Here is a 22,733-nt window from a genome sequence, read left to right as displayed (position 1 = left end):
ATAGTAAAATATGTGTTGTGCTGTTCTGATTACGGGAAAAGAGAAATCAATATGACCTTAAAACCTTTAATAGAAAGTATAGAATAAGAATAAAAGAGTCCATTCCTCATTATATAAAGGGATTACCGATGCATAGGGAAGTAGAATCCAAGCCATATACTCCAATTAAAACACTTGGGATAAAGGGAGAAATAATTGCAGGTCAGACATGGAAGCAGCCATGAAAATGCAACAAGAATCAAGCTCTGTCAGCACTTCCTACAGGTAAAGTAAATACAAAGGTGCGTGTAAGACATGGCTGCAACAATAAAATAGCAAAAACACATGCCAATATAAGGGGATGTGATGCTTTTAACCATTTCCTCTTTTTGCTATGCTCTGTAACGTATTATTTTATTGTACTTCTGCATTTGTTAGTAACCTCTTATGGCAATGTTATTATCGGGGATTGAACTGCACCCCAGTCGGCAGCTCTCTTCACTGAGCCATCCAGCCCTTAGTCTGCTTTCTTGCTGGACCTTAGCCTGGTGCCCATATTCCTGATCTAGTTCCCGGTCTTGGTTCTGCGCTGCTCCTAATCAGAGACACTATATAAACCTGACCCTATCTCTCCTCCAGTGCATGATTATTGGGCTACGCAGCCTTAAGCAAGCTCCTCTCCTGCCAGCACCTCTGCAAACCTAACTGAGACCTACCAATACCAACCTTTGGCTTTCCTCCTAACAGTGATACCCGCCTCCTCCTTTGTGCTGCCTACCGATACCGACCTCTGGCTTTCCTCCTGACAATGATACCCTCCTCCCCCTTTGTACCATGACTTGAGACCTGCAGTAAATACACATTACATGCGTATTTAACTATGCACTGGGTATTAGACGTGTGAAGAATATGTGTGTAATGCTCAGCCCCCAAATATCTGCGTCAGTGAGCCCTAATAGATGAATATAGATGTTGAGTACAAACGGGGACAGAAAATATGAAGTCATTTAAAGTGCTGCATATTATGCATGTGCTATATAAATAAAAGTGATTACTATGAAACACAAGGAAAACATAAAACTACATGTGGCGATTGTCAGATTTGAACCTCGGACCACAGAACAGCATTGCATTAGTGCTAATAACTGAGCCACAACCATTTGTTGGCCAGGACCATTACTTTAGGTCTATTGTTGAAGTTATGGGTTGAATTTGAACTAATTTGGAATGGGCAAACCAAATTTTTCAAAAATTTGCTCATCTCTGGTCTTAATTAGAGATGAGCGAACGCGTTCGTCCGAGCTTGATATTCGTGCGAATATTAGGGTGTTCGGGATGTTCGTTATTCGTGACGAACACCATGCGGTGTTCTGGTTACTTTCACTTCCTTCCCTGAGACGTTAGCGCGCTTTTCTGGCCAATTGAAAGACAGGGAAGGCATTACAACTTCCCCCTGCAACGTTTAAGCCCTATACCACCCCCCTGCTGTGAGTGGCTGGCGAGATCAGGTGTTCGCCTAATATAAAAGTCGGCCCCTCCCGCGGCTCGCCTCAGATGCGGTGTGAGTTAGATGAGGGACAGTGCTGTTTATACCGGAGCTGCTGTAGGGAAAGAATTGGTAGTTAGTGTAGGCTTCAAGACCCCCCAAAGGTCCTTATTAGGGCCACTGATAGCTGTGTGTTGGCTGCTGTTAGCAGTGGGATTTTTTTTTCTTTCTCAAAATCGCCTCTGCAGACCGTTGCACCTGGCATTAGGGACAGAAGTGCTGCATAGGCAGGGAGAGTGTTAGGAGTGAGTGTAGCCTTCAAGAACCTCAACGGTCCTTTCTAGGGCCATATTTATCCGTGTGCAGTACTGTCCAGGCTGCTGTTGGCTGTGCTGCATTTTTTTTGGGCTTCTCAAAATCGCCTCTGCAGAGCATTGCACCCTCCATTGATACTGCAGGGAAAGAATTGTATAGGCAGGGCCACAACACAGTTATTATTCATAGAATATACGCAGTGCTGCCTGTTGGTGGGAAAAAACTGAAAAGAAATCTATTTGTCCAGCCTGTGTCCGTCCTTACGCCTGTGGAGACGTGTGAGCTGCGTGAAAAACATTGCTAAATCATACGCAGCCAGCTACGCTTTACTGCTGGGTTCGCCATTTGCTTTCCTTAATTGGGGAAAAAAATACCTGCTCTCCAAGAGTTATAATAACTCTGCTACCCTCACGTTCTGTGACACATAAGCAGGGACACAGCGCAGTTATTAAACTTCGCAGGTTCATTGAATATACGCAGTGCTGCCTGTTGGTGGGAAAAAACTGAAAACAAATCTATTTGTCCAGCCTGTGTCCGTCCTTACGCCTGTGGAGACGTGTGAGCTGCGTGAAAAACATTGCTAAATCATACGCAGCCAGCTACGCTTTACTGCTGGCTTCGCCATTTGCTTTCCTTAATTGGGGAAAAAAATACCTGCTCTCCAAGAGTTATAATAACTCTGCTACCCTCACGTTCTGTGACACATAAGCAGGGACACAGCGCAGTTATTAAACTTCGCAGGTTCATTGAATATACGCAGTGCTGCCTGTTGGTGGGAAAAAACTGAAAAGAAATCTATTTGTCCAGCCTGTGTCCGTCCTTACGCCTGTGTAGACGTGTGAGCTGCGTGAAAAACATTGCTAAATCATACGCAGCCAGCTACGCTTTACTGCTGGGTTCGCCATTTGCTTTCCTTAATTGGGGAAAAAAATACCTGCTCTCCAAGAGTTATAATAACTCTGCTACCCTCACGTTCTGTGACACATAAGCAGGGACACAGCGCAGTTATTAAACTTCGCAGGTTCATTGAATATACGCAGTGCTGCCTGTTGGTGGGAAAAAACTGAAAAGAAATCTATTTGTCCAGCCTGTGTCCGTCCTTACGCCTGTGGAGACGTGTGAGCTGCGTGAAAAACATTGCTAAATCATACGCAGCCAGCTACGCTTTACTGCTGGGTTCGCCATTTGCTTTCCTTAATTGGGGAAAAAAATACCTGCTCTCCAAGAGTTATAATAACTCTGCTACCCTCACGTTCTGTGACACATAAGCAGGGACACAGCGCAGTTATTAAACTTCGCAGGTTCATTGAATATACGCAGTGCTGCCTGTTGGTGGGAAAAAACTGAAAACAAATCTATTTGTCCAGCCTGTGTCCGTCCTTACGCCTGTGTAGACGTGTGAGCTGCGTGAAAAACATTGCTAAATCATACGCAGCCAGCTACGCTTTACTGCTGGGTTCGCCATTTGCTTTCCTTAATTGGGAAAAAAAATACCTGCTCTCCAAGAGTTATAATAACTCTGCTACCCTCACGTTCTGTGACACATAAGCAGGGACACAGCGCAGTTATTAAACTTCGCAGGTTCATTGAATATACGCAGTGCTGCCTGTTGGTGGGAAAAAACTGAAAAGAAATCTATTTGTCCAGCCTGTGTCCGTCCTTACGCCTGTGTAGACGTGTGAGCTGCGTGAAAAACATTGCTAAATCATACGCAGCCAGCTACGCTTTACTGCTGGGTTCGCCATTTGCTTTCCTTAATTGGGGAAAAAAATACCTGCTCTCCAAGAGTTATAATAACTCTGCTACCCTCACGTTCTGTGACACATAAGCAGGGACACAGCGCAGTTATTAAACTTCGCAGGTTCATTGAATATACGCAGTGCTGCCTGTTGGTGGGAAAAAACTGAAAACAAATCTATTTGTCCAGCCTGTGTCCGTCCTTACGCCTGTGTAGACGTGTGAGCTGCGTGAAAAACATTGCTAAATCATACGCAGCCAGCTACGCTTTACTGCTGGGTTCGCCATTTGCTTTCCTTAATTGGGAAAAAAAATACCTGCTCTCCAAGAGTTATAATAACTCTGCTACCCTCACGTTCTGTGACACATAAGCAGGGACACAGCGCAGTTATTAAACTTCGCAGGTTCATTGAATATACGCAGTGCTGCCTGTTGGTGGGAAAAAACTGAAAAGAAATCTATTTGTCCAGCCTGTGTCCGTCCTTACGCCTGTGGAGACGTGTGAGCTGCGTGAAAAACATTGCTAAATCATACGCAGCCAGCTACGCTTTACTGCTGGGTTCGCCATTTGCTTTCCTTAATTGGGGAAAAAAATACCTGCTCTCCAAGAGTTATAATAACTCTGCTACCCTCACGTTCTGTGACACATAAGCAGGGACACAGCGCAGTTATTAAACTTCGCAGGTTCATTGAATATACGCAGTGCTGCCTGTTGGTGGGAAAAAACTGAAAACAAATCTATTTGTCCAGCCTGTGTCCGTCCTTACGCCTGTGTAGACGTGTGAGCTGCGTGAAAAACATTGCTAAATCATACGCAGCCAGCTACGCTTTACTGCTGGGTTCGCCATTTGCTTTCCTTAATTGGGGAAAAAAATACCTGCTCTCCAAGAGTTATAATAACTCTGCTACCCTCACGTTCTGTGACACATAAGCAGGGACACAGCGCAGTTATTAAACTTCGCAGGTTCATTGAATATACGCAGTGCTGCCTGTTGGTGGGAAAAAACTGAAAAGAAATCTATTTGTCCAGCCTGTGTCCGTCCTTACGCCTGTGTAGACGTGTGAGCTGCGTGAAAAACATTGCTAAATCATACGCAGCCAGCTACGCTTTACTGCTGGGTTCGCCATTTGCTTTCCTTAATTGGGGAAAAAAATACCTGCTCTCCAAGAGTTATAATAACTCTGCTACCCTCACGTTCTGTGACACATAAGCAGGGACACAGCGCAGTTATTAAACTTCGCAGGTTCATTGAATATACGCAGTGCTGCCTGTTGGTGGGAAAAAACTGAAAACAAATCTATTTGTCCAGCCTGTGTCCGTCCTTACGCCTGTGTAGACGTGTGAGCTGCGTGAAAAACATTGCTAAATCATACGCAGCCAGCTACGCTTTACTGCTGGGTTCGCCATTTGCTTTCCTTAATTGGGAAAAAAAATACCTGCTCTCCAAGAGTTATAATAACTCTGCTACCCTCACGTTCTGTGACACATAAGCAGGGACACAGCGCAGTTATTAAACTTCGCAGGTTCATTGAATATACGCAGTGCTGCCTGTTGGTGGGAAAAAACTGAAAAGAAATCTATTTGTCCAGCCTGTGTCCGTCCTTACGCCTGTGTAGACGTGTGAGCTGCGTGAAAAACATTGCTAAATCATACGCAGCCAGCTACGCTTTACTGCTGGGTTCGCCATTTGCTTTCCTTAATTGGGAAAAAAAAATACCTGCTCTCCAAGAGTTATAATAACTCTGCTACCCTCACGTTCTGTGACACATAAGCAGGGACACAGCGCAGTTATTAAACTTCGCAGGTTCATTGAATATACGCAGTGCTGCCTGTTGGTGGGAAAAAACTGAAAAGAAATCTATTTGTCCAGCCTGTGTCCGTCCTTACGCCTGTGTAGACGTGTGAGCTGCGTGAAAAACATTGCTAAATCATACGCAGCCAGCTACGCTTTACTGCTGGGTTCGCCATTTGCTTTCCTTAATTGGGGAAAAAAATACCTGCTCTCCAAGAGTTATAATAACTCTGCTACCCTCACGTTCTGTGACACATAAGCAGGGACACAGCGCAGTTATTAAACTTCGCAGGTTCATTGAATATACGCAGTGCTGCCTGTTGGTGGGAAAAAACTGAAAAGAAATCTATTTGTCCAGCCTGTGTCCGTCCTTACGCCTGTGTAGACGTGTGAGCTGCGTGAAAAACATTGCTAAATCATACGCAGCCAGCTACGCTTTACTGCTGGGTTCGCCATTTGCTTTCCTTAATTGGGGAAAAAAATACCTGCTCTCCAAGAGTTATAATAACTCTGCTACCCTCACGTTCTGTGACACATAAGCAGGGACACAGCGCAGTTATTAAACTTCGCAGGTTCATTGAATATACGCAGTGCTGCCTGTTGGTGGGAAAAAACTGAAAACAAATCTATTTGTCCAGCCTGTGTCCGTCCTTACGCCTGTGTAGACGTGTGAGCTGCGTGAAAAACATTGCTAAATCATACGCAGCCAGCTACGCTTTACTGCTGGGTTCGCCATTTGCTTTCCTTAATTGGGAAAAAAAATACCTGCTCTCCAAGAGTTATAATAACTCTGCTACCCTCACGTTCTGTGACACATAAGCAGGGACACAGCGCAGTTATTAAACTTCGCAGGTTCATTGAATATACGCAGTGCTGCCTGTTGGTGGGAAAAAACTGAAAAGAAATCTATTTGTCCAGCCTGTGTCCGTCCTTACGCCTGTGTAGACGTGTGAGCTGCGTGAAAAACATTGCTAAATCATACGCAGCCAGCTACGCTTTACTGCTGGGTTCGCCATTTGCTTTCCTTAATTGGGAAAAAAAAATACCTGCTCTCCAAGAGTTATAATAACTCTGCTACCCTCACGTTCTGTGACACATAAGCAGGGACACAGCACAGTTATTAAACTTAGATAATTCATTCACTAGAGGCAGTGGGGCCTTTCGTTTTCCAAAAAGGGCAAAAATTATATTTGGCCTGCAGTCTTGCGCCAATTTATTTCCTGCCTGGGAAATCTAATCACTGGTAATACAGCATGCTGAGGGGTAGGGGTAAGCCTAGAGGACGTGGACGTGGACGTGGCCGAGGACGCGGAGGGCCAAGTGAGGGTGTGGGCACAGGCCAAGCTCCTGATCCAGGTGTGTCGCAGCTGTCTGCTGCGCGATTAGGAGAGAGGCACGTTTCTGGCGTCCCCACATTCATCGCCCAATTAATGGGTCCACGCGGGAGACGGTTATTAGAAAATGAGCAGTGTGAGCAGGTCCTGTCCTGGATGGCAGAAAGTGCTTCGAGCAACCTATCGTCTACCCGCAGTTCTGCGCCGTCCACTGCTGCCAATCCGAATCCTCTGTCTGCTGCTCCTCCTTCCTCCCAGCCTCCTCAGTCCACTACAATGACACCTGCTCAGGAGCGGGAACACTCCCAGGAACTGTTCTCGGGCCCCTGCTTAGATTGGGCAGCAGCGGTTCCTCTCCCACCAGAGGAGTTTATCGTCACTGATGCCCAACCATTCGAAAGTTCCCGGGGTCCGGGGGAAGAGGCTGGGGACTTCCGCCAACTGTCTCAACAACTTTCTGTGGGTGAGGAGGACGATGACGATCAGACACAGTTGTCTTGCAGTGAGGTAGTAGTAAGGGCAGTAAGTCCCAGGGAGCAGCGCACAGAGGATTCGGAGGAAGAGCAGCAGGACGATGAGGTGACTGACCCCACCTGGTGTGCAACGCTTACTCAGGAGGACAGGTCTTCAGAGGGGGAGTCAAGGGCATCAGCAGGGCAGGTTGCAAGAGGCAGTGCGGTGGCCAGGGGTAGAGGCAGGGCCAGACCGAATAATCCACCAAGTGTTTCCCAAAGCGCCCCCTCGCGCCATGCCACCCTGCGTAGGCCGAGGTGCTCTAAGGTCTGGCAGTTTTTCACAGAGACGCCTGACGACCGACGAACAGTGGTGTGCAACCTTTGTCGCGCAAAGCTCAGCCGGGGAGCCAACACCAACAGCCTCACCACCACCACCATGCGCAGACATATGATGGCCAAGCACCCCGCAAGGTGGGACAAAGGCCGTTCACCGTCTCCGGTTTGCACCCCTGCCTCTCCCCCTGTGCCCCAACCTGCCACTGAGATGCAACCCCCCTCTCAGGACACAGGCACTACCGCCTCATGGCCTGCACCCACACCCTCATCTCCGCTGTCCTCGGCCCCATCCAGCAGTGTAGTTCAGCGCACCGTTCAGCCGTCGCTTGCGCAAGTGTTCGAGCGCAAGCGCAAGTACGCCGCCACGCACCCGCACGCTCAAACGTTAACCGTCCGCATCGCAAAATTCATCAGCCTTGAGATGCTGCCGTATAGGGTTGTGGAAACGGAGTCCTTCAAAAGTATCATGGAGGCGGCGGCCCCGCGCTACTCAGTTCCCAGTCGCCACTACTTTTCCCGATGTGCCGTCCCAGCCCTGCACGACCACGTCTCCCGCAACATTGTGCGCGCCCTCACCAACGCGGTTACTGCCACGGTCCACTTAACTACGGACACGTGGACAAGCACAGGCGGGCAGGGCCACTACATCTCCCTGACGGCACATTGGGTGAATTTAGTGGAGGCTGGGACAGAGTCAGAGCCTGGGACCGCTCACGTCCTACCCACCCCCAGAATTGCGGGCCCCAGCTCGGTGCTGGTATCTGCGGAGGTGTATGCTTCCTCCACTAAAGCACCCTCCTCCTCCTCCTCCTCCTCTGTCTCACAATCAAGATGTGTTAGCAGCAGCATGTCGCCAGCAGTCGGTGTCGCGCGGTGTGGCAGCACAGCGGTGGGCAAGCGTCAGCAGGCCGTGCTGAAACTACTCAGCTTAGGCGATAAGAGGCACACGGCCCACGAACTGCTGCAGGGTCTGACACAGCAGACCGACCGCTGGCTTGCGCCGCTGAGCCTCCAACCGGGCATGGTCGTGTGTGACAACGGCCGTAACCTGGTGGCGGCTCTGCAGCTTGGCAGCCTCACGCACGTGCCATGCCTGGCCCACGTCTTTAATTTGGTGGTTCAGCGGTTTCTGAAAAGCTACCCACGCTTGTCAGACCTGCTCGTAAAGGCGCGCCGGCTCTGCGCACATTTCCGCAAGTCCCACACGGACGCTGCCACCCTGCGCACCCTGCAACATCACTTTAAGCTGCCAGTGCACCGACTGCTGTGCGACGTGCCCACACGGTGGAACTCTACGCTCCACATGTTGGCCAGGCTCTATGAACAACGGAGAGCTATAGTCGAATACCAACTCCAACATGGGCGGCGCAGTGGGAGTCAGCCTCCTCAATTCCTTTCAGAAGAGTGGGCCTGGTTGGCAGACATCTGCCATGTCCTTGGTAATTTTGAGGAGTCTACCCAGGTGGTGAGCGGCGATGCTACAATCATTAGCGTCACCATTCCTCTGCTATGCATCTTGAGAAATTCCCTGCAAACCATAAAGGCAGCTGCTTTGCGCTCGGAAACGGGGGCGGGGGAAGACAGTATGCCGCTGGATAGTCAGGGCACCCTCCTGTCTATTTCTCAGCGCGTACAGGAGGAGGAGGAGGAGCATGAGGAGGAGGGGGAAGAGACAGCTTGGCCCGCTGCTGACGGTACACCGGCTGATTGCCTGTCATCCTTTCAGCGTGTATGGCCTGAGGAGGAGGAGGAGGAGGAGGATCCTGAAAGTGATCTTCCTAGTGAAGACAGCCATGTGTTGCGTACAGGTACCCTGGCACACATGGCTGACTTCATGTTAGGATGCCTTTCTCGTGACCCTCGCGTTGCACGCATTCTGGCCACTACGGATTACTGGGTGTACACACTGCTCGATCCACGGTATAAGGAGAACCTGCCCACTCTCATTCCCGAAGAGGAAAGGGGTTCGAGAGTGTTGCTATACCACAGGACCCTTGCGGACAAGCTGATGGTAAAATTCCCAGCCGACAGCGCTAGTGGCAGAAGGCGCAGTTCCGAGGGCCATGTTGCAGGGGATGTGCGTAGATCGAGCAGCATGTACATCCCAGGCAGTGCAACAGTCTTTAAGGGCCTGGCCAGCTTTATGGCTCCCCACCAAGACTGTGTCACCGCTCCCCAGTCACGGCTGAGTCGGCGGGAGCACTGCAAAAGGATGGTGAGGGAGTACGTAGCGGATCGCACGACCATCCTTGGTGACGCCTCTGCCCCCTACAACTACTGGGTGTCGAAGCTGGACACGTGGCCTGAACTAGCCCTGTATGCCCTTGAGGTGCTTGCTTGTCCTGCGGCTAGCGTGTTGTCGGAGAGGGTGTTTAGTGCGGCTGGGGGAATCATCACAGATAAGCGTAGCCGCTTGTCAACCGACAGTGCCGACAGGCTAACACTCATCAAGATGAACAAAGGCTGGATTTCGCCAGACTTCTGTTCTCCACCAGCGGACAGCAGCGATACGTAAGCAATACGTAGGCTGCACCCGCGGATGGAAGCTACGTTCTCTCTCACCATCCAAAACGGGGACATTTCTGCTTCATCAATCTGTGTCTAATATTCCTCCTCCTCCTCCTCCTGCTCCTCCTCCTGAAACCTCACGTAATCACGCTGAACGGGCAATTTTTCTTAGGGCCACAAGGCTCACTCAAATAATTTTTCTGAACAATTTTTATAAGTTTCAATGCGCTTAAAAGCATTGGAACTTTAACTTGAACCAATTTTTCGTTACACTGGGCTGCCTCCAGGCCTAGTTACCACTTAAGCCACATTAACCAAAGCGATTAATGGGTTTCACCTGCCCTCTTGGCTGGCCATGGCCAATTTTTGGGATGTACATTAGTACTGTTGATACAGCAATTTTTGTGGGCCCTCGCCTACAGTGTAATCAAATTAATTTTTAGCCCACCTGCATTACAGCTGACGTTACCTCAGCTGTGTTGGGCAATGCAATGGGATATTTTTGTGTACCGCCGGTGGGTTCCAGGGAGCCACCCATGCTGTAGGTGCACACTGAGTTTTTAATACTTCTGTACACTTCTAAAGAACCCGTCTGACTGGGGCATGCAGTGTGGGCCGAAGCCCACCTGTATTACGCACGACATTACTACCTCAGCTGTGTTGGGCAATGCAATGGGATATTTCTATGTACCGCCGGTGGCTTCCTGGCACCCACCCAGGCAGTGGGTCCACAGGGAGTTAAACCTACATGTGTCCACTTGTAAAGAACCCCAGTCTGACTGGGGCATGCAGTGTGGGCCGAAGCCCACCTGCATTACGCACGACATTACTACCTCAGCTGTGTTGGGCAATGCAATGGGATATTTTTGTGTACCGCCGGTGGGTTCCAGGGAGCCACCCATGCTGTAGGTGCACACTGAGTTTTTAATACTTCTGTACACTTCTAAAGAACCCGTCTGACTGGGGCATGCAGTGTGGGCCGAAGCCCACCTGTATTACGCACGACATTACTACCTCAGCTGTGTTGGGCAATGCAATGGGATATTTCTATGTACCGCCGGTGGCTTCCTGGCACCCACCCAGGCAGTGGGTCCACAGGGAGTTAAACCTACATGTGTCCACTTGTAAAGAACCCCAGTCTGACTGGGGCATGCAGTGTGGGCCGAAGCCCACCTGCATTACGCACGACATTACTACCTCAGCTGTGTTGGGCAATGCAATGGGATATTTTTGTGTACCGCCGGTGGGTTCCAGGGAGCCACCCATGCTGTAGGTGCACACTGAGTTTTTAATACTTCTGTACACTTCTAAAGAACCCGTCTGACTGGGGCATGCAGTGTGGGCCGAAGCCCACCTGTATTACGCACGACATTACTACCTCAGCTGTGTTGGGCAATGCAATGGGATATTTCTATGTACCGCCGGTGGCTTCCTGGCACCCACCCAGGCAGTGGGTCCACAGGGAGTTAAACCTACATGTGTCCACTTGTAAAGAACCCCAGTCTGACTGGGGCATGCAGTGTGGGCCGAAGCCCACCTGCATTAACCCTTTCCAGTCCACTGTGTGACCTGTGAAGACATTAGGGTTTAAGGCTGTACAGCTCCGTTGTTGGTAGACGTCCGTCGGGGTTCTCTTACTGTATATTGCCAGCCTCTCTGCTGTCGGAGCCTATCCTACGTGTCAGCTCATGCAGTACTGGCTTTAGCCAGCATATAGCGCCGTTGTATAACAGCAGAAAAAGAGTAAGCCCCCTAGGAAAACCATATACAAATTGGATTGGAAAGGGTTAAGCACAACATTACTACCTCAGCTGTGTTGGGCAATGCAATGGGATATTTCTATGTACCGCCGGTGGCTTCCTGGCACCCACCCATGCTGTAGGTGCACACGGAGTTTTTACTACATCTGTACACTTATAAAGAACCCCAGTCAGACTGGGGCATGCAGTGTGGGCCGAAGCCCACCTGCATTAAGCACGACATTACTACCTCAGCTGTGTTGGGCAATGCAATGGGATATTTCTGTGTACCGCCAGTGGGTTCCAGGGAGCCACCCATGCTGTGGGTCGACAGGGACTTCACAATAGGGAGTTGTACCTGCCTGTGTCTATGAATTAAAAAGCCCGGTCTGACTGGGGCATGCAGACACCTTGACAGAATGAATAGTGTGTGGCACATAGGTTCCCCATTGCTATGCCCACGTGTGCAGCTCCTGATGGCGGTGGCACAGGATTCTATTTCTCATTGCTTCTGTACAGCATTGTGGGCTATCGCTCCGCCACTTTTAAAGAGGGTCGCTGCCTAGCCGTGCCAACCTCTGCAGTGTGTGCCTGCGGTCCCTCGTCATGGCAGACGCAATTCTAAATAGACATGAGCGTGGTGTGGCATGAGGGCAGCTGAAGGCTGCGCAGGGACACTTTGGTGTGCGCTGTGGGGGGGAGGGGGGGCGGTTGGGCAGCATGTAACCCAGGAGAAGTGTCAGTGGAGTGTCATGCAGGCAGTGATTGTGCTTTGTTGGAGGTAGTGTGGTGCTTAGCAAAGGTATGCCATGCTAATGAGGGCTTTTCAGAAGTAAAAGTTGTTGGGAGGGGGGGGGCCCACTCTTGCCGGTATTGTGGCTTAATAGTGGGACCTGGGAACTTGAGATGCAGCCCAACATGTAGCCCCTCGCCTGCCCTATCCGTCACTGTGTCATTCCCATCACTTTCCTGAATTGCCCAGATTTTCACACATGAAAACCTTAGCGAGCATCGGCGAAATACAAAAATGTTCTGGTCGCCCATTGACTTCAATGGGGTTCGTTGTTCGAAACGAACCCTCGAGCATCACGGGAAGTTCGTTACGAATAACGAACACCCGAACATTTTGGTGTTCGCTCATCTCTAGTCTTAATCTACAACTTCTTTTACTTCATTTCTACAGCTCCTGTACGCAAATCCATTGTAGACTACAAAGAAACGTGCATATTCTGATTTCGCAGTTACACTCCCTCAAACCTGCCTCCTAGTTCTATACATTTGGTATTTCGGTAAGAAAAACATATGACTGCCAGTTCCAACTATATATGGGGTTCGATTATAGTCTGTAACCAAAGAGACACATCATACAAGTCTAAATACAGTAGCCAGATCTTGACAAACAGAAATATATAGTCATGACAAAGACATAAAAGAGGTATTCTCCTTATATCACTAGGTTATGCCATAACAAAAGGGATCTGTGGTGGTCTGAACTTTGTTGCCTCGCTCATCTGAAGCTAAAGATCCTTAGAATTAAAAAACTAAGTGCTCTGGCTTCTTCACACAATGGTCATGGTGGCATTCCTTGCCACCCGCTATGCAGCAGCTATACAGGGGGTAGCTGGGGACATGGCTGCGCAAAGAAAAGGAGATTGGTTCAAGACATTGGAATTTGCAGCTTACACTGTGCTGTGTATTATTTTGCATTATGTATGCTTTTATTTTGCAGGTGGAGTTCAGAAGAATGCTTCATGTTTTTAACTCATGTATTTCTCATGTTGTAATATAATGTGACAGGGACCCATTATGATATAGTGAAGTATAGTGGTTCCCAAGGGTGAATAGCTAGTGACTGGTCGTTAACCAATATGGCAATAGGGAGTAATGGCCAGGGATGTCATGATTGATGGAAAGCCTAATGATAGATAGTCCCAACCAGTATGAGTATGCAAAGGCCTAAACATGTTGCTTTGCTCAAGGGGATCTTTTCCAAGGCTGATATGAGACTTCATAACTATCTACAAATATCGGAAGGGCTGTCACAGTGCAGAGGGATCAGCCCTATTCTCATTTGCACAAGGAAAGACTAGAAGCAATGGGATGAAACTGAAAGGGAGGAGACACAGATTAGATATTAGACAGAGAGGGAGATCAATGAGTGGACCAGGCTGCCACAGGAGGTGGTGAGTTCTCCTTTAATGGAAGTGTTCAAACAGAGGCTGAACAAACATCTATCTGGGATGATTTAGTGAATCCTGCATTGAGCGATGGGTTGGAGGACCCGATGACCCTGGAGGTCCCTTCCAACTCTACCATTCTATGATTCTTTTTAGAGGGGAGGTTTCCCACCTAGATGACTGATTGACAAGAGACTGTGCAGTTAATGAAGAAAGTGTAAATGCAGCAAAAGGATTAGTTGGTGCCAGAGCCATCACTGGGCATACAACCTTGCTCCACTCACCTTCCTTACAAATAAGTGTTTTAGCTAAGAGAGTCAGATAGAGGACCCAAAGTATGCCTATGACAGTTGAGAAACCAAATTTGTCAGGACTGGGACTGTAGGTAAAATGTCTGAGACAGCTGAGGACAGAGTGAGGTCATTGACCAGGCACTAAGTAACAGGGTGGAGCAGAAGAGAAAAGATATATTAAACCATAAGCTTGGAAATCACTACAGCTGTGTCTCTCCTGTTGGGAAGACCAACATTCTGTTTGCATTGAAAAACTGTTCCTTAGGACACACTAAGATTGCAGTATTTCATCAGTATTTGGAAGCTAAAACCAGGAATGGAGCCTACAGAGAAAAAGTATAACGAAAAGATTTGCATATTTCGGATCCACTCCTTATTTTGGCATACACATACGGATGCAAAATACTGACTAAATTACTGCCATGTGAAAGGGTCTAAGTTCTATATAGCTGAAGAATAAAGACTGCCCCCAGTGGCTGAATCAGGTTTCTGATTTCTTCGTAGTGTTGGCTGATTTAAGATGATTTGATTAAACTGCTTCAGTAAAAAAAAGTTGAAAGTAACCTGTTCCTGCCTCATGCACCTCATTCCCTGTGACTATCCCTGTCTGGCTTTACAGTGCTAGGTTATCTGTAAATGAATACCTTCCTCTATATTACACAAGAAAACTTTTCACATTATATTTCATTATAAAATTGTATCTGTTTCCATTTACAAAGCAGACCCAGACTTCAGTCGTGTACTTTTAGAAAGTTTTATTTGAATGAAGCAATTAGTTGCAGTCATACCGTACATGGCTGCCTAGTTTGGCCAAAGTAAATGACTTCTACCATTCGCCTGGGGCCTGGAGTGCTGCAGAAGCAGTTACCGCTAGATAGTACTTTAGAATCTCTGCACTTGCTGTCAAATAGGATACTTAGAGTATGAGATAAGATGGCAAGCTGAGTAAAGTACTGAACGGAATGGGGAAGAGTATTGACAGCATTGATTGAGCAGCGGAAAATGCACACTGGAAAATATACAGACAGGACATTATGAAATCAATAGGAGCAACAACTCTGTGAGCCATGTGAAAACGTGAAGGCAAGGGAAATCTGGCAGCATTGTTCAGAGAATCAAATGCAGTAGTGTATCATAAATCTTACATATCCACTCTATGACATGCCATGTGTTACCATGCAGGGCGGTGCAGGGTCCCGCGGTCCGTGCTCGCCACCGGCGTCCTGGAGCCCTGACGTCGGGGCTCTCCCGGCGACGTGGAGCGGCTGGTGTGCGGCGGCGTCGGCGTGTCCGCCCGTAGGGCGCTGCCCGCACTCCTCCACCTCTCTTGTGCAGTAGTGGGGGAGCTGGCTCCTCCCACTCTCCACCCCGGGGAGGAGTCTTTTGTTTATAAGGCTGGCAGTGACCTAAGCTCACTGCCAGTTATTGGTTCTGCTTGCATCTAGTCAGCCTGTCTCAGTCAGTGCTAGTTGCTAGTCGCTAGTCAGTCTCCTTCTAGTTTGCCTGTCAGCTTCCATCTCCAGCCTTGCTTTGCCTTGTAAGTCCTGTTGGTCTTTTCCATCTGCCTCTCTGTCGGCACTCTGTCCCCCCATCAGTTAGTTTCTTCTTGTCAGTTGCCAGGTCCCTAGCCAGCGCAGGGACTGCCATCCAGTTGTCCGCCTGGGGTTAGCCAGGGCCGAGGCAAGTAGGCAGGGACAGTGGGGGGCGGGAAGTTCAGGGCACCCCACCTGGCGCTCGGGGGGTCAGAGTGCCGTAACATAATAACTGGCCCTTTAAACTGTTTTTTTTTCCATGGAGGCGATCAGCTCCCTCACAACCCAGCTGCAAGCCCTGGTGCCGGTGATCCAGGATTTATCAGCTCGCATGGTGGCCCAGAAGCACTGGGCATTGTCGCAGGGTCGGGACGCCTCAACCAGTCCCGAACCCAAGTGCCCTCTTCCCGAGGTGTTCCCTGGGGAGAGGATCAAGTTTTTTGTCTTTCAACAGGCGTGTCGGTTGTTTTTTCGGATGCGTCCCCGTTCTTCCAGGTCGGAGGCCCAGAGGGTCGGGCTTATAATGTCCCTGCTGTGGGGCTCTGCCCAGACCTGGGCTTTTTCCATTCCCGAGGGTTCCCCCAGCCTGCAGTCGGTGGACTCCTTTTTCCAGGAACTCGGGGGTATCTTCGATGAACCGGACCGTGTGGGGTTGGCGGTTTCTCGGCTGTTGGCGTTGCATCAGGGGTCACTTTGTGTGGAGTATTATTGCTCCAATTTCAGACGCTATGCGGGTGATACTGCATGGAACGATAGTGCTCTGAAAGACGTTTTTCTGCAGGGTCTCTCGAACGCGGTTAAAGAACTATTGATTTCCCATCCCATTCCCGGGTCCTTAAAGGAGGCTATGGAGCTAGCGGTGAAGGCAGATAGGAGGCTCAGGGCTGGGAAGCAAGATAGACAATCTCGTAGAGTCAGGGAGGTCATTTGCCCTGTTCCCTCCTCTTCCGTACCAGTCTCTGTTCCCGAGCCTATGGAAATGGACCCGCTGGACCCCAAGGAGCGACGCCGGATTCCTTTATTGCATCACCTCTGCCTCTACTGCGGGAAAGCTGGACATCGGGTGATAACCTGCCCCCTGAGGCCTCAGTGCCCACAGTCCGAATCGGCAGAAAGACTCCAAGTCCTAGGCGATTGCAGGGAGGATCGCCTAGGACTACAGGTACGTCCTAAACTTCTGGTATCTTGCCAGGTTAGATTACGGAACTTCTCCCGCCCAGGGCAGGCGTTTATTGATTCCGGAGCAGCCGCTAACCTGATAAGCATGCGTTTAGTTAGGCCCCTGATGGCTGAATTTGTGGCGCTGAAGACGCCAATTCGTTTTACTAGCATTGATGCTACCCCTCTTGCTTCGGGCTTGGTACGATGGAGGACCCCCGTGTTACAGTGCACGGTGGGAGGGTCGCCACTCGGAAGATCTATCATTCCTGGTGATGAAGAAAATGTCGGTAGACATGGTACTAGGGATGCCGTGGCTGGCATTGCACAACCCCCAATTTGATTGGGCCACTGGGGAGCTGACCCAGTGGGGACCATCCTGCCACAGCCATCTTGCTCCCCTTCCCCTCTGCTCAGTTGATACCGCACTCAGTCCCCGTGGTCTGACTTCCCTTCCTACCCCGTCTGCCTGTCCTGCTGCTGAGGTCGCCACCGATGTACTGCAGGGGGGATGGAAGGAAGTGCAAAAGAGTCTGTCTGTATCTGAGCCGTACAGGGTGGGACAGAAGGTGTACCGGTCCTCTGGAAATCGCAAAAGGAGGGTTCGCAGGGTGTTCCATAAGTCGTTGTCGAAACCTTTTGTCCCTTTGGTGACGTGATGCGGCTGGTGTGCGGCGGTGTGGGCGTGTCCGCTCATAGGGCGCCGCCCGCACTCCTCCACCTCTCTTGTGCAGTAGTGGGGGAGCTGGCTCCTCCCACTCTCCACCCCGGGGAGGAGTCTTTTGTTTATAAGGCTGGCAGTGACCTGAGCTCACTGCCAGTTATTGGTTCTGCTTGCATCTAGTCAGCCTGTCCCAGTCAGTGCTAGTTGCTAGTCAGTAACCTTCCAGTTTGCCTGTCAGCTTCCATCTCCAGCCTTGCTTTGCCTTGTAAGTCCTGTTGGTCTTTTCCATCTGCCTCTCTGTCGGCACTCTGTCCCCCCATCAGTTAGTTTCTTGTCAGTCGCCAGGTCCCTAGCTAGCGCAGGGACTGCCGTCCAGTTGTCCGCCTGGGGTTAGCCAAGGCCGAGGCAAGTAGGCAGGGACAGTGGGGGGCGGGAAGTTCAGGGCACCCCACCTGGCGCTCGGGGGGTCAGAGTGCCGTAACACCATGGCCATTTTTAGATGCAGAATTTGGGTTGTCCAACTAAAACTGTGACCATTAAGAGGTCTGAAGTCTAAAAGTGGGATACCTTGTTTCCATAACATTCCTGACATTTTTGCACCTCCCATCCCACCATAATTCTGTAATTGTGAAAAGAGTGGAGTCCACAGCAGCACAAGTAGGTGCAATAGAACTGAAGCTTTATTCCTCCATATAGGTCGCTGCAACGTTTCGACCGACTATCTATAGGTCAAAACATTGTAGCGATCTATATTGAGGAATAAAGCTTCAGTTCTATTGCATCTACTTGTGCTGCCGTGGACTCCATTCTTTTCACTGTTGGTTCGTTTGGAACCAAGGTCCGCGCTCCTACTACCGTGGCTCTGCACCATTTTTTGCTCCTGCCATTGTGGATTTAGGAGTGAGTGCTGCTTGTGTATCCTTTTTTCCTATAATTCTGTAATTGCATCTTAATACACCCTAGGCTACTAATGCTTCATTATTAGGCTACTTAAGAGTCTTAGCAATGCAGTGGAAAGTTAAAGGGGTTTTCTGAGATATTTATTTATATCATAGAATGGTAGAGTTGGAAGGGACATCCAGGGTCATTGGGTCCAACCCCCTGCCCAATGCAGGTTCACTAAATCATCACAGATAGATGTCTGTCTAGCCTCTGATTGAAGACTTCAATTGAAGGAGAACTCATCACCTCCTGTGGCAACCTGTTCCACTCGTTGATCACCCTCCCTGTCTAATATCTAATCTGTGTCTCCTCTCTTTCAGTTTCATTCCATTGCTTCTAGTCTTTCCTGGTGCAGACGAGAATAGGGCTGATCCCTCTGCAGTGTGACAGCCCTTCACATATTTGTAGACCGCTATTAGGTCTCATCATAGCCTTCTTTTTTTCAAGCCAAACATTCCCAGAACATTTCACTTGTCCTCAGTCTCTAGTTTGGGCACCCCATGTCCAAACCTATATAAAATATAAGCACGATGATGCCAGACTGTGTCAGCGGTCCAGCACCGCGGCATCTGAGAGGCCTGGCAACGTCCTGTAACCCTGGCAGGTAGGCTTCTAATGCAGAAGCTCCAGGCAGGTTTTTAGGACGTAATCAGTGACATCCCCATCAGGCCTTCTATTGGTTGCAGAGGTCACGTGGGTAAACAATAAAAGATTGTCGGACCACAAGCGTTCAGCAAGTAAGCATCGGAGGTGAGTACTGAGTTTTTTTAAATATATTCTGCCTCCCCCCATTGTCCAAAATATACTCAGAAAAACCCTTTAATTGTGGACAGCAGCAACAAAGAGTAATAACAGGGGAAAACCTGAAATTTTGCACTAGGACCAATAAGCCTTTGACTTCACCCCTGTTCACAGCGATCTCCCTGGCCTTCAGCTGTTACGTCATATGTCTAACACCAGTAAGAAACTAAACTGTTGTCTGTTTGTAGGAGCATCTAGGAATATTCTGGAATGGCACAAAATTAGCACAAAAACAGTAAAACATTTATGCACATTTGAAACTTGTGAAATTTAGTTGAATGCATAATTACATTGTAACTACCAGAAGCAATAAAAACACCTAAAAAAGTTATGAGCTACAAATAAATATTGATATCACTTTTCACAAAATAGAACAGTAGTCATGGTAACACAATTCACCAAAAATAAGGATATTGCAAATATTACGTTTTTTTCTTACCTCTTCAAGTACATCGGCAAGTTTACTAAGTATTTCTTCAGGAAGGCTCTGGAATGTTGGTACGCTGAAAAATAAGGCAAAAATAAATATAACATAATTCTATGGTATGCTAGAAGATATCTGCAAGCAGTTTAAAAAGGGCATAAAATTTATCTGTCTCTTGTTGAGACTTCCTGCTTCGGAGAAACCAGCAAAGTAATTTATAGAAGTTCATCTGTGCAGTTTCGCTCCTGTCTCTTAATCTTTCAAAGTAATTTGAGCTATCTTGAGTTATATCTATTCTTAATGTCAAGCCTGAGAAGCTGGAGGGTTTTTCTGATAAACAAAGCCAATAAACTCCATCTAGCTTGCCAAAGATCCTCCTAAGTCCCTTGGACACCGGGATATATTATTAAAGATACAAAGAGTGGTATGAAAGCACACAGCACAACTTCATGCATCAAACTAATTCTATTACTGCCAGTTAACGGGGAGATCAGCTTTCTTATATCAGATGTTAAGACACATTTGGGTTATTGTAGGTGGAGAAGAAAACCCTCAGTGCTTGTAATAGACTGTCATTATAGTAAGTACTTCTAATATATTCATGTGAGACTGAATGCAAAGGATATCAAAATATTTAGGAGAACAAAAAGTTGGCATTGATACTGAGTATTTCCAAAAATTAAAGTATTCTTCAGAGGCATACCTTAAATGCTATAGAAACAAAAGTATATTAGGCTGAAAGAAGACCATCTAGTTCAGCCTGCCCCCCCCCCCTTCCTTCCCGCCTTGTTGATCCAGAGGAAAGCAAAAAAAAACAATGAAGCAGAAGCCAATTTAGCCCATTTTAAGAGAAAAAAAATACTGCCTGACTACATAATGGCAGTCAGAATATTCCCTGAATCAACGTTTGAAAGTTCCTATCTGACTCCAAGACCCGGATCAACAACCCTGCTGATTATTTAATGTCAATATCCTGTAATATCATAGTGCTCTAAAAAGACATCCAGTCCTCTCTTAAACTCCTCTATGGATTTTGCCATCACCACGTCCTCAGGCAGAGATCCCACATTTTCACTGCTCTTAGAGTAAAGAACCCCCTTCTATGTTGGTGACGGAATCTTCTTTCCACTAGATGTAGAGGATGCCCTCCTGTTACTGACGCAGTCCTGGGTATAAACAGATCATGGGAGAGATCCCTGTATTGTCGCCTAATGTATTTATACATACGGTAGTTATTGGGTTGCCCCTTAACTATCTTTTTTCCAGGGTGAATAATACCTCTCTGGGTATTCCCGTCCTCTCATTCTGTTTATTAATTTAGTTGACCTTCTTTGAACCCCCTCAAGCACTGTAACATCTTTCCTGAGCACCGGTGTCCAGAACTGTACACAGTATTCCATGTGAGGCCTGACAAGTGCCTTATATAATGGGAGGATAATGTCCTCGTCCCTCGCCCCTATACCTCTTTTAATGCATCTCTTTTTATTTGCATTTGCAGCAGCTGACTGGCATTGATTGATCCAGTTAAGTCTATAGTCCACCAGTACTTTTTCCATCTCACTTTTCCCTAGCAGTACCCCATTTAGTGTATATTGGTGACATCGCTTTCTCCTGCCCATGTGCATAACTTTACATTTATCAATATTGAACTTCATTTGCCATTTTTTTACCCAAACCCCCAGCTTATCTAGGTCCATTTGCAGCCATTTATTGTCCTCCGTTGTATTATTTATCTTGTATAATGTTGTATTGTCTGCAAATATCAATATTTTACTGTGCAGTCCCTCTATCAGGTCATTAATAAATATATTGAACAGAATGGGGCCTAATACTGAACCCTGTAGCATCCCACTAGCAACAGTGGCCTAATCAGAGTACAAACCATATTACCACACTCTGTCTTCTATCTCCGAGCCAGTTCTTTACCCAGATACACATGTTTTTGCCCAGACCGAGCTGTCTCATTTTATATATCAGCCTATTTTACGGCACAGTGTCAAATGCTTTAAAAAAAATACAGATATACAATATCAATAGACTCTCCCAGGTCCAGCCAAGAACTTACTTCATTGTAGAAGCTGATCAAATTGGGCTGACATGATCAACCCCTCATGAACCTGTGCATATGAGGAGGTATTCTGTTGTTTTCCTTGAGGTATTCTAGGATGGCATCTCTCAGAAGCCCCTTGAATATTTTTCCAATTATTGAAGTGAGACTTACCGGCCTGTAGTTACCAGGCTCTCTCTTAGACCCCTTTTTGTATATTGGAACCACATTGGAAATACGACAATCTAGTGGTACATGTCAGGTCTCCATAGAGTCCTGAAATATAAGAAATAGCAGTCTATCTATCACGTCACATAGTCTCCTTAGAAAGCTTGGGTATATTCCATCTGGGCCCAGCGATTTGTCAATTTTAATCTCTGGTGTTTGGAGTCATGCATGTGTTGCTTGGTCTTGCTGCATGCATGAGGTTCTTGGTAAGATTCTCTTGTCTGTTGGTGTGAACAGTGTCCTGTTCTGCTTGTATGCCATTTACACTACTACACCTTCAGAGAGAATATGCACAGGAAGTCCATCTGAAACTAGTGGACATAGCATTTGCCTTGACATTTTTACTGCTGGGATGGTACGTGACCACAAAGCCAAAACATGAAAAAAACAATAACCACAGCGCCTGCCGCAGATTAAGCCTTTTAGCTGACTCAAGGTAGATCAAGGTTTTGTGGTCAGTGAACACCGTCACTTTATGTTGCGCCCCTCCAGGTAGATAACTCTACTCCTCAACGCCCATTTGATGGCCAACAGTTCTCTGTCCCTGCCATCATAATTTTGTTCTGCTGCAGAGAACCTTCACAAGAAAAAGGCACAGGATCCAAGATTCTGCATTGTGTCAGTACCCTGAAAAAGAACAACCCCAACACCAATCTCTGAGGCATCTCCCTTTAACGCAAAAGACCTGGACACATCCGACTGCACCAAAACTGGAGCTGTCGCAAAACTTCTTTTCAACATCTGAAAAAAATGTAACACTTCTGGAGACTATTTATACAGGAAAC

The 22,733-nt window shown here is 47.9% G+C and overlaps 1 protein-coding gene across 2 annotated transcripts in view; it reads right to left on the bottom strand.

Annotated features, from left to right (window-relative positions):
- The window catches only part of PRKG1 (protein kinase cGMP-dependent 1), a 1,174,681-nt gene that overhangs the window by 163,331 nt on the left and 988,617 nt on the right, over window positions 1–22,733 (bottom strand). For both annotated transcript variants that reach the window (XM_066600777.1, XM_066600775.1), the window contains exon 5: window positions 19,689–19,752. In XM_066600777.1, coding sequence (XP_066456874.1) covers window positions 19,689–19,752 — 64 coding nt within the window. The remainder of the gene's footprint in view (window positions 1–19,688; window positions 19,753–22,733) is intronic.

This window comes from Eleutherodactylus coqui, chromosome 4 (assembly GCF_035609145.1).
Source record: "Eleutherodactylus coqui strain aEleCoq1 chromosome 4, aEleCoq1.hap1, whole genome shotgun sequence".
NCBI lineage: Eukaryota > Metazoa > Chordata > Amphibia > Anura > Eleutherodactylidae > Eleutherodactylus > Eleutherodactylus coqui.
The sequence above is the reverse complement of the archived record's forward strand: the minus strand, read 5'-3'. Positions and strand labels throughout refer to the sequence as shown.